At 42.5% G+C, this 13873-nt stretch overlaps 1 protein-coding gene across 1 annotated transcript in view; it reads left to right on the top strand.

The window, feature by feature from the left end:
* The window catches only part of PRKCG (protein kinase C gamma), a 1201807-nt gene that overhangs the window by 1165201 nt on the left and 22733 nt on the right, over positions 1-13873 (top strand). The window contains exons 16-17 of the mRNA XM_078650936.1: positions 3961-4068; positions 7071-7211. Coding sequence (XP_078507062.1) covers positions 3961-4068; positions 7071-7211 — 249 coding nt within the window. The remainder of the gene's footprint in view (positions 1-3960; positions 4069-7070; positions 7212-13873) is intronic.

Raw genomic sequence — 13873 nt, 5'->3', positions numbered from 1 at the left:
CACAAAGTTCTGCACGGGGTAGGCCCACCTATTCTGGAGGAGATGGTCCAGCCTTACAAGGCCCCTCGCTCTCTTCGCTCTGACCATCAACATCTCCTTCAGGTTGGCAGGGTGAAAAAGGCAAGAACGGGTGGCAGAAGGTTTTCAATAAATGTGGCCTCTTTGTGGAACTCGTTGCCCCTACAACTGCGCTCGGAAGCTAGCCTTCTTCGGTTTCGAAAACTTCTAAAAACTTTTTTGTTTTCTGTTTAATCCCTTCATTCTCTAGTAGTGTTATGTTCTGGTAAGCGCTGGGATGCCTATAGGTAACCAGGCGCTATACAAAACTCAGAATAATAATAATAATAATAGATAATGCCCCCCTTCCAACGGGAACTTTTCCCTGCGGTAACTGTACAAATTGCAAAGCAATCATAAGAGGCTCAGAAATAAAACATAATGAGGCTACTCACAAGGTGCGATCTTTTATCAATTGCAGGACAAAAGGGATAATCTATATGATAAGGTGCCCTTGTGACCTAGCCTATATAGGAGAGACCTCAAGAGAGATTCGGCTCAGGCTCAATGAACACCGATCCGCAATAAGGACAGGTAAGAAAGGGGCACCCCTGACTGAACACTGGACGACAGCCAACCACAGAATCACTGACCTGAGGTGGTGTGGACTGGAGTCAGTTACCATAAACAGTAGAGGCGGTGACCTCGATAACAAGAGGAAAAAAAGAGAACAATACTATATGTCGCGATTTAACACAGTCAGAAAGGGGTTAAACAGTAGAGAAGATTGGGAGCGTATCCTATAAGATACCCTATAAACAAAATAGAACAGAAGTATCGACATCGCATCCCAAGGTATATTAAATCATAGAACCATGAGACTGGGAACATGCAACAACTATAGATGATGAGGCGCATAGATGCACTCCCAGAAACCTTAATAACCATGGAAGATGTGAGTAACTACCTCATTAAAAATCGAGAGACAGTGTTTTACTCTTAACAACTAAACTGTCGTTTTTTTCTCACTGTTAATATCCTGGGTACCCACGGGCAAACCAAATAATAGAGTCAATGTAGTTGATATTAATAAAGTTCTTATGCTTCAATGTTTATATCAATAAAGTTGCATACTACAATACCGATAGGAGAGCGAAAGCTCTGCGTGGTTGCTATAGCAATGAACATAACAAAAAGCAGCGTAGTATCGCGAGAGCTCTGACGGATATAATATTGTATTTTTTGTATAAAGAAAGCTCCGTCAGAATAAAATTTGATCTAACTACAAACTAGAAAACCAAACCAGCTAGGTCGATAGTAAAAGCTTCCCCGCTGCACCGCTCATATTATGAAGCCCCCGTCCTATATATATATTTTTTTTTTTAAAAAGCGAACAAGACGGCAAAAGCTTGACGTGGTTCCCATAGCAACGACCAAAGTCAAAGGTTACGTAGTATCGCGAGACCATTGCCGGAAATGACAACATAAAAACACGCCAATGCAAACTAAGCAAACAAACCTGGCGAGAAACGGGAGACGTACGTGAGGAGCAGGGAGGCCGACCACATCTATACAGGTGAGGAAATACAAACTCCGCGGTCGGGGAACCCCTTTTTTTATTGCCCAAGAATGTAGAGAATAGATACGGGCGTAAAAACTAGAAGAGGTTTTCTTTATAACATCCGCTCTCAAAAACGCTACTTAACTTAGATTAGCGGTATAGGTATGATAAATTCTGGACACACTTTGCAGAAGAGAGGGATCCAAAGCAAATAGCGGTATAGGTATGACAAACTTTAGATAGACTTTGCAGAAGAGAGGGATCCTAAGTATGTGGCAAATAAAATGGATAGAGATTGAGCATACTGTAAACAGTGTATTGATACGAGCATATTGTAAATAGAGTACTGATACGAACAGAGGCAGCATGAGCGAGAGCAAATGAGGGAAATAATAACAATAGTGCAAACCTCAACAATGACAAGTAAATTTTACATTACAGATGGTGATTTTGCCAAAAAGCAAGCATCCATTTTATCAATAAGTGGAAATCAAAACCACGTTTGGATCTGTTGAAGTGCAATTAATCACTTAGGTAAGAGGGTGTTGAAAGAACCTTGGGTATACTGCGCTATTCAAACCCTGAGACAACAAGACAGGGGACACTAAACCAACTATTAATGTTTGTGTTCACAGCTATCCGTTTGTAAGGTACAAATAATCGGTGGCTCCTCCGTACACAGAGAACCCGATAAAGTATATCACACAGGTAACTACAAAGCTATGTAGATACAGTCAAAGATAAAAAAGACTAAAAGAACCTGGAGTGTAACAAAGGTCGTTTCCCCTATTTCTGCCCTTTGTGATATTATAGCCCCATATCGTCGAATCAAACGAAGATATTTCTGATCATTACAAGACGAAACGAGGGAAAGAGAATTCATTTATCTACCCGTAGAAGGTAATTATCAAGTAAGAACCTGGAAACATAGAAAAGAGAGACCCTAGATTTTAAATTAACAGGGAATGCCTCTACCATTATTTTAAAGGGTGGAAACATCCGGAAGCGGTAGAAGCAAGACAAAGACAAAGTCTTTCTTCAGCCCTAAAGAAGACTCCGGGCTGGCTAGAGATCAAAAACCTAGGCGAAAGCACACACTAGTATTAAGGTAAATGACCCCAAAACCTGAATCACCCTTCACTGGATTGTGGAAATTAATGAATCAAACCACAAGAAAGTCTCCCTGACTATAAGTCGGGTGAAAGCATACTCCTAACCACTGGCCACAGCTGAAACAGATCAGATCCACTAGCACACCCTGTAGAGTGCCTAAAAAATGATTGTTAATGAGACCCCCTTTTTTTGATACCGTAGATAATGCATGCCAAGCAGTAAATCGACAGGGGTCCCTATACATGTGAATAAAGAATGTGAAATAAGTAGTAAAACAATCTGTCAACAAGATCAATAATTGTATGTTTTCTTTAACTATAGAACTGTCCTGAAGAAGGTGGTATTTGAACATACCGAAACGCTGCGTCGACTTATTGGTTCTTTTATGTGATCTTGTGTATAAAAAATTTTTAAGAAAATGTCACTGTGAATTATCACAGTTTTTAAAAACCTTTTTTTTATTGTAATGACACTTTTTTTATTGTAATGGCACTTAAATACATTGAATGTGTTTGTTGATGATATATTAAATGGAAATGTTTTTAACACAAAACCTTATTGTCAGAAATTTCTCTATTTGTTTTGTATAATCTGAAAAGTTAAAATTAGTGGAAACTAGTGGATCTTGTGAACAGCTGCCAGTCCTCTCCCCAACCTTGGGCCCTAGGGACGTTTGTTTATTTCTTACACTGTTTTCTCCTTGTCCCCTGATGGATTTTTAAGGAGACCTCCTTTTGTTTATCTGCCTGTAATTATAAATCAAGACAATAGTGCACCTTTGTGCGTACCCTGACACTGTTGTGCAATAGTATGAATCTTCACATTAATTCAGTGCAATAGGATACATGGCACACATTCATGCACTGTAGTGTGAACCTTGATATTAGTGCACTGTAGTGTGGTTCCTGGAGCTGTAGTGTAGATTCTGATTTAAGTGTGGTGGCTGACACTAATGCACTGTAGTGTGGATCCAGACATTAGTACACTGTAGTGTGGTTCCTGGAGCTGTAGCGTAGATCCTGATTTGATTGTGGTGGCTGACACTAATGCACTGTAGTGTGGATCCAGACATTAGTACACTGTAGTGTGGTTCCTGGAGCTGTAGCGTAGATCCTGATTTGATTGTGGTGGCTGACACAAGTGCACTGTAGTGTGGATAGACTCCAGTTTAATGGTTTACCGATAGGTAAAACATACAAAAGTAGCACTGGCCATGAATGGCACAATGCTGGCTCGTTGTTGCATAGTTCAGATTTTTTTTTCATTTTGTTCCACCTTCTTCGGGGCAGGCTCCTTTTGATGGCGAGGACGAGGACGAACTTTTCCAGTCCATCATGGAGCAGACAGTGTCTTATCCCAAGTCGCTGTCCAGGGAAGCTGTCTCCATCTGCAAAGGGGTAGGTCAAGGGGATGTTCATGTTGTATATCATTGTTCCCGGCCACTAAAGTAGGCTGATGTTTTCCCATTGCATGAGCTGTAACCAATCTCCTCTCTTGCTTTCACTCTGTACCATTCCACCCTAATCCCCAGATTGCCAGGACACCCCAGATACACTGAGATTTCACCCCAACCTTCCTAGGTCATGAATTGCGCTCCACATTCCATTGACTACCAGTGGCATGCCTTCCACAGTCACTGCAGCACTCAGTCAATTTACTTTATTCGATGCTTTCAATATAAGATCATAAAGGTACAGTAAAAAAACATCTATACATGATACACATATGCATAAAATGATAAAAAAGATAAAAACATCATAACAGATAAAAAAGACTGCAGCACTCTAGACCAAGCTTTCCAATGCTCCATTGATTACTGGTAATGTCTCTGTTTATTACCTATTGTGGTGTCACCCATGGACTTACATCTCGTAGATTTACACCTTTAAGGAATTCCTTTCCCCCACTTATCCTTAAAATGCCTCAATCCCCATGATCTGCAACGCCATCCAAAGTCAGCCTCACAAAACTCAATTTCTGACTTATTTTTGGGCGAATGTACCTCCCAGAGATTGGTTCAGTTTTAATTTACCAATAATCCATGATACTATAGATGTCGACTTTTAGATGTACATTGATTACAAAGACTTGCCATTTCCTGTGTGATCTGGAAGCTGCATAGCAGCTGCTTGTGCTGTAAATGTTCTGTGTGGGAGGAAGGGAAACTTGCAGTCCTGATTGTCATGCTGTACCTGTTCTGTGAGTGAAGGAAGGGATACTTGTATTGTGGCAGCCATATTGTACTTCCCTGCGAGGGAGGGGAGTTTGCTTTTCGCCAGCCACACTCTACCTTCTCTGAGAGAAAGAAGTCTGTACTTACGCTGCTACACTGTGCATGGCCTGTCATGAAGGGAAGCTTACGCTACTAATGTCTGTGTTGTACCTGTTACTTATGAACAGGAAGACTGCAATGCTGCTGTCACACAGTAGTTATTCTGTGAGGGAATGAAGCTTGCACTGCTAACGCCCATGTGGCACCTAAAGCTTGAGAAATCCTTATCAGTATGGTAGGATCAAAGTCCAGGCTCTTTGAAAGTTCTGGACTGTTATGTGTTGGATTGAGGCCCTAACATAGGTGCACCATTTCAGAGGCACAAATCCTTCGTGCCACAAAGACAGGCAGGCCCTTTCACCCACTTAAGGCCCTTTCACCTATATTAGGCCTCCCTTCACAATAACGAGCAACAGAGGCTGTCCCTTATCTGGCGAGTGCTCTGGGCGCAGAAGACGGTCCATCCTAAATACATCATCTCCATGTCCAACAGTGACCAACCTACGTCACAACAAATTCTTAGAAATAGAACCTTAAGCTCTTGGGATTTTCCCTAGCACAGGATTATTGATTTCTCCAAGAACTCATTAAATATGCATGAACCACTATTCCCCAAGGATTCACTCCTAACGTCTTACTCTGGCCGACTTTACGTCAATACTAACATTCCAAGGTACCTATCAGGTATGAATATACCTCCCTTTGCCCAAGTAAACCAGAGGAGACCGAGACTTCCATGCCAACACTCTGACCTGAGACGCTGCAACCTGCGTCATGCCACAGCTCCAGCTGTCAGACGTCCATCCACCCTTCCTGGAGTGTCCAGCTCGAGATCAGGATGAAGTCTCACTAAGGTAATGGGGTTAGACTAAATCCTAGGGGGATTCTTGGCTCTCTAAGACCTACACACAGGCTAGGTACACTTAGGTATATCTAGTTAGGGATCATAGGGGTATAAGCTTTATCTTAATGCATTCTGTATTTCATGTATGTGTTCATTACTATTGCAAAATAGTAGAACTATACAATGCCTTTTTATTTAACTGCCCTGCTGGCCATATTTCTCTGCTACTGTCCAACAGTTGTCTCAGCACATATAACCAGTAATAGAATTGTGCAATACATTTTATTGTAAACACACCCAACTGTTTCTTCTATGTACGTCTTGAGATGATGACTGAATGAAAAGTAGTATATTGTTTCCATGATCCTGAGGGATCAGGGTTTTATGTTATGTGGTTGCCAGAAGCTATTCCCTTCTTGTCTTCAAGAACTTTCTAGTGGCCTCTGAGCTAGCTGGTACACAGTAATTAAGTTTAATATACACGATAGGGGCATACTGACCTCAGTCCTATGCCAAGCCTCTCGTGTATGTTATTCCAATTCGCAGAACCTATCAGGGAAATAGGAACTACACTACAGGCCAGACACCCACATGCCTGACAGGTGACTCGCTCTACCCCATGCCTGCAGCCACTTGAAGGTGCTGTCCTATTGCCAAATCCAGTGTGTATCATGCTTACCTTATATACCTCTCAGGCTTTCAGTGCCATGATTCTCACATAGCTCATTGACTACGACTAGTGCTCAGCGCTGCCAGTGTCCATTAAAAGACATGTTGTTCCGTTTTCAACACTCACAATTTAATGCACATGCACCTCAATGCATACACCACAATTTCTGTTGCTGCAGTCCTGAGACTCGTCCACAACTCTGAGTGCACCTCATTTTTGACTTTTACCACCTGCTTAGGATGAGTTTCTTGGCCCATGTACTGCTTTGCTAGTGGACCACAATCCAGAGATGCAGCATTCTCTCTGATGCTGGCTTTGTGTACTCCAAGTAGATCAAACTGGGGGAACCAGTTGAATTGGCTAAATATTCTCTAAAGCAGTCTTTATTTTGACTACAGATTCTCATTAGCATTATTTAAATTGGCTGTACCCTGCCTCCATGATTGTAAATGGCTCAACGTTAGTTTACAGTTAATCCCCATGTGGTACAATTTTGAGGCATAGGTATTTGCAGTAAATTATGTGCAGTAACAGTGATGACCATGGTAGGCTGTGTTTTCACATCTCACCCTCTGCCTCTCTTCTACTCCCCTATATCTGCCCTTCCTTACAGCTCCTAACCAAGCATCCACTGAAGCGCCTTGGATCAGGATGTGAGGGGGAAAGGGACATCCGTGACCATGCCTTCTTCCGCTGGATCGAGTGGGATCGTCTAGAGCGCCTGGAGATCCAACCCCCTTTCAAACCACGCCCGGTGAGTTTCAAACCATATCTTCCTCTCCTCAGGCCATGTGCCTGAGAGGAGAATGGGGAAGGTGTGGCAAAAATGATGAGCCTTGGTGCCCAAAGAGGTAACATACACACACTCTTCAACAAGCTGATCAGTGACAAGGATTGGCATAAAACTTCATAAACTATCCTTTGGGAATTAATTTTCTATATTTTGTTTGTTTTTTCTTTTGCATTAATGTACATAGTTTTCAAAAATCCTTTTGTTTCATAACTTTTTTTATTTGAGTTTTTCCTATTTCTATTATGTTATATTATGTTGTATATGCAGCTTTGTAGAGCGCACTATCAGCCAGAAGGGTATCCTGTTGCTGAGCAGTAGTGAGTCTAGCCAAACCTATGGCCTAGAGGCATTATTTGAAGGTGCAGGTCTTCAGCTTCTTGCAGAATTCAAGAAGGGACGATTAGGAGTCTCCTACATGTAGTGGTAGGTTGTTCCATGCTTTAGTAGCGATGTAAGAAAAATGTTACCACTGTAGTGTAGTTCCTATATTCCCAATAGGCTCTGCACATTGGAATAATATATCCTACAGATTAGACGCAGGACTGAGGTCGATAGATAAATATTATACTCAGAAAATCGTGCATGCTTTGTTTCAACAGAGGTGCAGAGAAATAGAGAGACGAGGGTTTTCAATAAAAGGATTTATTGAACAGTCTTCTTTCTCATGCAAGTAAAGTTAACTGCTACAATCGTAATGCAGGCTGCAAATTATAATGTGTACAGCGAGAATAGTAATATAAAATAATACTGTAAAAGCATTGTATGGTTTCTAAGCCATATAAAAGCACGTATATAAATACCAATGGCTAAAAGTACTCAACTGGTGCTTCTAAAATATGCCTACCCCAGTGTACCTAACCTAAGTCTAGTACGCAGGAGGGAATAAGTATTTGTGTAGCATAGGTTTGGTTTTCTTTGCCAAGAATCTATCCAAGATTTCTCTTAGGGTCTAATCAGCTCCATACCTTAGTTTAGAATGAAGGAGGTCTGGTATCTCTGTCTCGGGACTCGATTTCCCAACACCCTGGGAGGGGAGCTTGGAGACACTGGAGCTGGATTCTCACCGAGAGAAAGGATAGCTTCTCGATCAGTGCGTCAGCTGGAGGATCAGCTTCCTTTGGCACTTGCTGTAGCGAGCTGTGTCGGGCAAGTAGATAGTCAAGCTGCTCCAAACCACCGTGTCTTGCTAGAGCAAGTGAAGGCATATGTATACCTTGAAGGTGCCTATTTTGATGTAAAGTCGGGCATAATAACGTCAGTAAAGAACCCCAAGGGAATAGTAGTTCTTTGTAAAGTCCATGAGTTCTTGGACAAATCAATATTCAAGCAAGGGGAGGTCCATGACTGCTTAAGCCGATTTTCCAAGAAATCGTTGTGACGTTTTGGTACGGATGGAAGTAGCCATGCCTGTATGTGGACTGCATGGGCTATGTCTAACAATGGATATGATTTCTATGCCTATATTAGGGCAAAGTGAATTGTACCTATATAAGGGCATAAATCGGGAAGTTTTGCTAGGATCCTAAAATGCCATACAACACCACCAGATCTGGTTTTCCATATGGCTGGAGTGGCTGTAAGCAGAAGTCCGGATGACCGCAAGTGTCTGGAAGGATTGTGACAGCAAATGTGATTGTTGAGGTAGGCTGGGCTTGTGTTATGTAGTGACTTAAAAGTGTGGGTGACAAGATTGAATTGTGCTCGTTTGTTTATGTTAGTTTGTTACTCCTTCATGTGTTGTGTGATGTAAGTGTAGTGAGGAAAAGTAAGAGTGATTCTGGCCACCCAGTTCTGAATGGTCTACAGCCTTCTAGTGAGTTTTGTGTTGATCCTGGTCTTACCGTAGTCCAGGGGGCTGTGACATGACTATGAGTGATGCTTTTCTGGATTCCAGTTGGTTGCCATTCGAAAATCTTCATCAGCATCTTCAAAGTATAGGACATGAAGAAAAAGTGATAACATTAACGTACGCTGTCAAATCGAGTTTGCTGTCGATAAGGATCCTGAAGTTCTTGACATGGGTGGTTGGATGGGTGTCGGTCTTAGCCAGTGTTTAATTTGTAAAAGAAAGAGTGTCGTTGCCCGAAGCTCTGCTCAGAAGATGGCAGATGGTGCATGTTAGAAATGGGGGTCTCTAGTTGGTAGAGGTAGGTACCTTTGTACAAATTGGGACCCTTCTTCCTAGTCAGGGTAAGGTTGATACACTTCTAAAATAACCCCTGCTCACCCCCATGGTAGTTTGGCACAAGCAGACAGGCTTATCACAGAGGCAGTGTTTAAAGCATTTGTGAACACATACAGTAATACAGTAAAAACGCTACAAATGGGCACCACACCAGTTTAGAAGAATAAGTAATCTTTATCTAAACCAAACAAGACAAAAAACGACAAAACAATCCACAATCCAACAATAAAAAATATGACTTTCCAATGGTAGAAATAGTTCAGTTCGAAGCAAATTGCAGATGTGACACTTTTCACACAAAGTACCTTGGATGCGTCGCACACATAAACAAAAAGGGTCGCAGGGAAGGTGATGCATCTGTTTCTTATACTCAGGTCAGGTGATGCATTGGTTCCTTGCTCCAGAGGAGGTGAGGTGTCAGTACCTTACTGCTGTGCAGGTGAGGTGATGAATCGGTTCCTTACTGCGTGGGGAGGTGATGCGTCGGTTTCTTACTGCGTCCCCCAACGATAGGACAGACCTGGCGCCTCGATGCAATGCGAAGATCTGGGATGAAGTGTGGATTCAAGCAGCCGCACATCAGGGCTTGCATCAGAATCGGTGCAATAATCTCGGACTTCGGAGACCAGTGCACTTGATGCAGTGTGCAGTGATTTCTTGAGCCGCAAGCAGGCAATGCGTTGGTTTCTTCGGCGATGCGTCGGAAACAGATACGGGTGCGCCATGCTTCTTGTCGTTGCATTGCTTTTCCACCCCCCACAGCCAGAACAACCTCCAGATGCCCAGAACAGCTATAGGCACCACTTGGCAGGTCAGAACTCCCAAATAAAAAGTTCAGGGAAGCTGGGGGTAAAGTCTTGGTGTCCCTCAGTCTTCAGAACAGGAGGCAAGTTCTTCGTCAAGCCCTTGAAGATCTTCCTTAAGCAGGGGACACAGCAAACAGCAAAGTCCTTTTCCTTTTCCTTGGAGAAAGTAGTCACTGCAGGCCAACTCCAGACAGCAAATAGCATAGGGGCAGTATTTCTCCTCAGTTTCTCCAGCTCCTCTCCTTGGCAAAGGTTCCTCTTTATTCCCAGAACTGATCTTTGAAGTCTTTTCTATCCCTGAGAGTTCCAGCAGGAGGCAAGCTCTACTTCAAACCCTTGCAGAAAGCTCTAACAGCAGGATGATGAACACACAGTCCTGTCCTTTCCCTATTCAAGACAGAGCAACCATTGCAGGCCAACCCCCAACCGCACATAGCACAGGGGCATTATTCCTCCTCCAGTTTTCCTGGTCCTTCTTCCTGACAGGCCCTTAGTTCAGCAGTGATCTAAAGTTCAGGAGTCTGGGCCCCACTTTATAGCACAAATTCCTTTGTTCTCTGGTGGCAAAGAAGCTCTTTGCCCAGCCAAAACCAGTTCTGTCCTTTCTGGTGCAGCTGCCTGGCAGGAGGTGGAGACAGAAGTGTCCCAGGCAGACCAGGCCCATTTAGGTGTGAAAGAAATCTCCTCCCCCTACTTTAAATGCAGCCCAAGTCTATTTAGCCTAGCCGTGACTCATCCAGGAAAGGCAAGATATGCATCAACCCCCTCAGTTGCTGTCTGAGAGAATGCACCTCCCCAGCCCCTGTCCCTGCAAAGCCAGTTAGTCAATATGCAAACCAGCAGAGGCTCACAGGATGGCTAAGCAAGAAAATACTTACTTTGTAAAAGTGATATTTTCAAATACACAATATAAAAATCATCTTTACTAAAAGATGCATTTTTATATTCTGAGTTCTGGCCTACTAAACACCATCTTTCTATCTTGGCCCAATCCAAATTTATATTTATTAGATGCTATAAATAACCTCCCATGCTATCCTATGGGACAGATAGCCTTTTAATAGTGAAAACCTAAATTGGCAGTATTTCACTATCAGGACATGTCACACACATCACGGCATGGCCTACCTTTCACATACACTGTACCCTGCCCACAGGGGTACCTTGAGCCTACCTTATTGGTGACTCACATATGAGAAAAGGGAAAGTTAGGGCCTGGCAAGTGGGTGCACTTGCCAGGTCGACATGGCAGTATCAAACTGCGCACAGACGCTGCAGTGGCAGGTCTGAGTTACATTTACAGGCTGCTCATTTGGGTGGCACAATCAGTGCTGCAGGCCAACTAGCAGCATTTGATTTACAGGCTCTGAGCAGACACAGTGCACTGTATTAGGGACTGACCAGTAAATCAAATATGCCAATCATGGAATCACCAACCCATCATATCAATTTACAGGATGAGCATAGGCACTTTAGCATTGTTCAGCAATGGTAAAGTGCCCAGAGTCATAAAACCAACCAAAACAAGATCCAAAACAGGAGGCCAAAAAGTCTGGGGATAAACCCTCTGGACAAGCCAGGTCTAATAGTGCAATTAAATGTCCATGCACCGAATAGCAAGGTTGGTAGCCTTAATGCACCTAAGGCCTCTTTAATGCACTCCATTACATGCCCTTTTTTTCATTCTAGCAGGTACCTGCATTCTCCATTTGTGACTGTTTTGCCATCTTTCTCTTCCTCAGTCTTTCCGATATGTGTGTTCTTTCCTCTCTTTGCTTTGCTAAATATCTGATGCAGAAAAATAAGTGCTAGTACCAGAAAAATAAATGCCAGTGGCCCCTACCAGCGACCACCGCATCAAATAAAGCACTAGTGTCTATGTCTTTGCTTTGCCAGAGTGGCATGTTTGGTGTTCTTGATAATTTGCTGATAGCATCTCAGAGTGGATTTGAACATACTCCTGGCCACTGTCATAGTTTCTCCATTTGCACTCCAGGTCTTTGCAGTGGTGTTTCATCAGTCTTTTATTTCCTCAGTGTACCAATTGGCCTGGAGTCTAAATCTTGTTGTATTGCTTTGTTTCATTTTGACAAGTTCATCATTCACCAGATGTTATGATTGTTTATTTGTGGTTTTCCACTCACTTGCTATGAATCTATGGAATAAATGTTCAGTATAAGCCCAAAGACAAACTCAGGGAAATGTTCTAGAAAAAAAAAACATGCGAAGTAAATGGGATGCATCAAATGGTTCCATATAATTCTAGGCTTGCAAATATTCCTGAAAGGAAAGGATCGGAACATCTTTCCAAAAGCCACTAAGTGGAGGAGGTAGGTGAATCTCGATGGGAAGAGTAACTTCAAGTCTACAGTCAAAGTGTAAAACTACAAAAGAGGTGTTTTGCAGTTTTTGTCCGAAAGAAACATTTTATTTTCTGGCATTGACATCAGTAGTTGAGGGCTGTGTGACGTCGTATGAGGTGCCCTCAACAGGATGCACTGTGGTGCTGTTTGAAAAACATCATTAGAGTGTGAACTGATTATACCTCAGCGGATTAAGGTTTAGTTTGAAATTTGTACTCCCACCATCTATTGAGACTCAGCCATAAGCCAGAGTTTAAACATGTCCTAATTTTTCATACATTGCTTTGGGTGCATGTCAAGCAAGCTTTAGTTCCTTATGCAAATCTTAATACAGTAACAAATAAGCATTGGCAAAGCCATTAGGTGTAGTGTGCCTGTCAGCATTTAGGCTTTGTCAAATGCTTGTTTTTTCAGTTTCTTGTAACACATTACTGTTTGGCAAGCTGTTGTGCTCTCAGAAATCTGAAAAAACAGAGGATAAAAGCAAAAAAGCCTTTTGGTGTCAAAAAGCACACATTGGCTCAGTAGTCTCTGGAACTGAAGGGAACTACTTTATGTGTGCATGTGCTCCTTGTGAAAGAGCAGAATGTCGTCACTCACTGAAGATAATCAATGTCTGAAGTGGGCTGGTCCATTGCTTTATGCTGTATGGTGTAGTGGGTGGAAGAAAAATTTTAATGGCACAATTACAGTCCAATGGAAGACGAAGAGAGTTGACAGAAAGCTCATATAAGGAGGTAAGTACATTATTCATATAATTTTAGTAAAATCAAAAGATCTTGGCTAACCCCAGATCTAAAAAGAGAATTACGCATTGTTCTGTTCACAGAATGTGTCTCTTCTTGTAATGCGATTTGGGCATGTAGTGCTTTATTGGCTCAAGTCCACAATTGCAGACACTTTTAAAGAACTTAGATATAGTTAGGTGTTGGAAATGGCCCTTTTTGAAGGGTTATACCCAAACTTTTTGCTTCTTTCTCCTTTATTTTTCCTGACCTGTGGTTGTTGGCAATAGGACTCTGGGCACTGAACCACTGCTGATCAGTGCTAAACTGCATATGCTGTCTGTGTAAATTGTTATTGTGATTGGTTGTCCAAGATTGGCATATTTGTTTTACCAGGAAGTCCCTAGTAAAGTGCACTGAGTATGCCAGGGCTGGTGATTCAAATGCTACTAGCTGGCCTGCAGCACTGATTGTGCCACCCACATGAGTAACCCTAAAATGGTGTCTCAGGCCTGCCACCGCGTTGCCTGTGTGCAGTTGCTAA

Source organism: Lissotriton helveticus, chromosome 7 (assembly GCF_964261635.1).
Source record: "Lissotriton helveticus chromosome 7, aLisHel1.1, whole genome shotgun sequence".
Lineage (NCBI taxonomy): Eukaryota > Metazoa > Chordata > Amphibia > Caudata > Salamandridae > Lissotriton > Lissotriton helveticus.
Note: the sequence above shows the minus strand (reverse complement) of the source record. Positions and strands in the feature narration are given on the sequence as shown.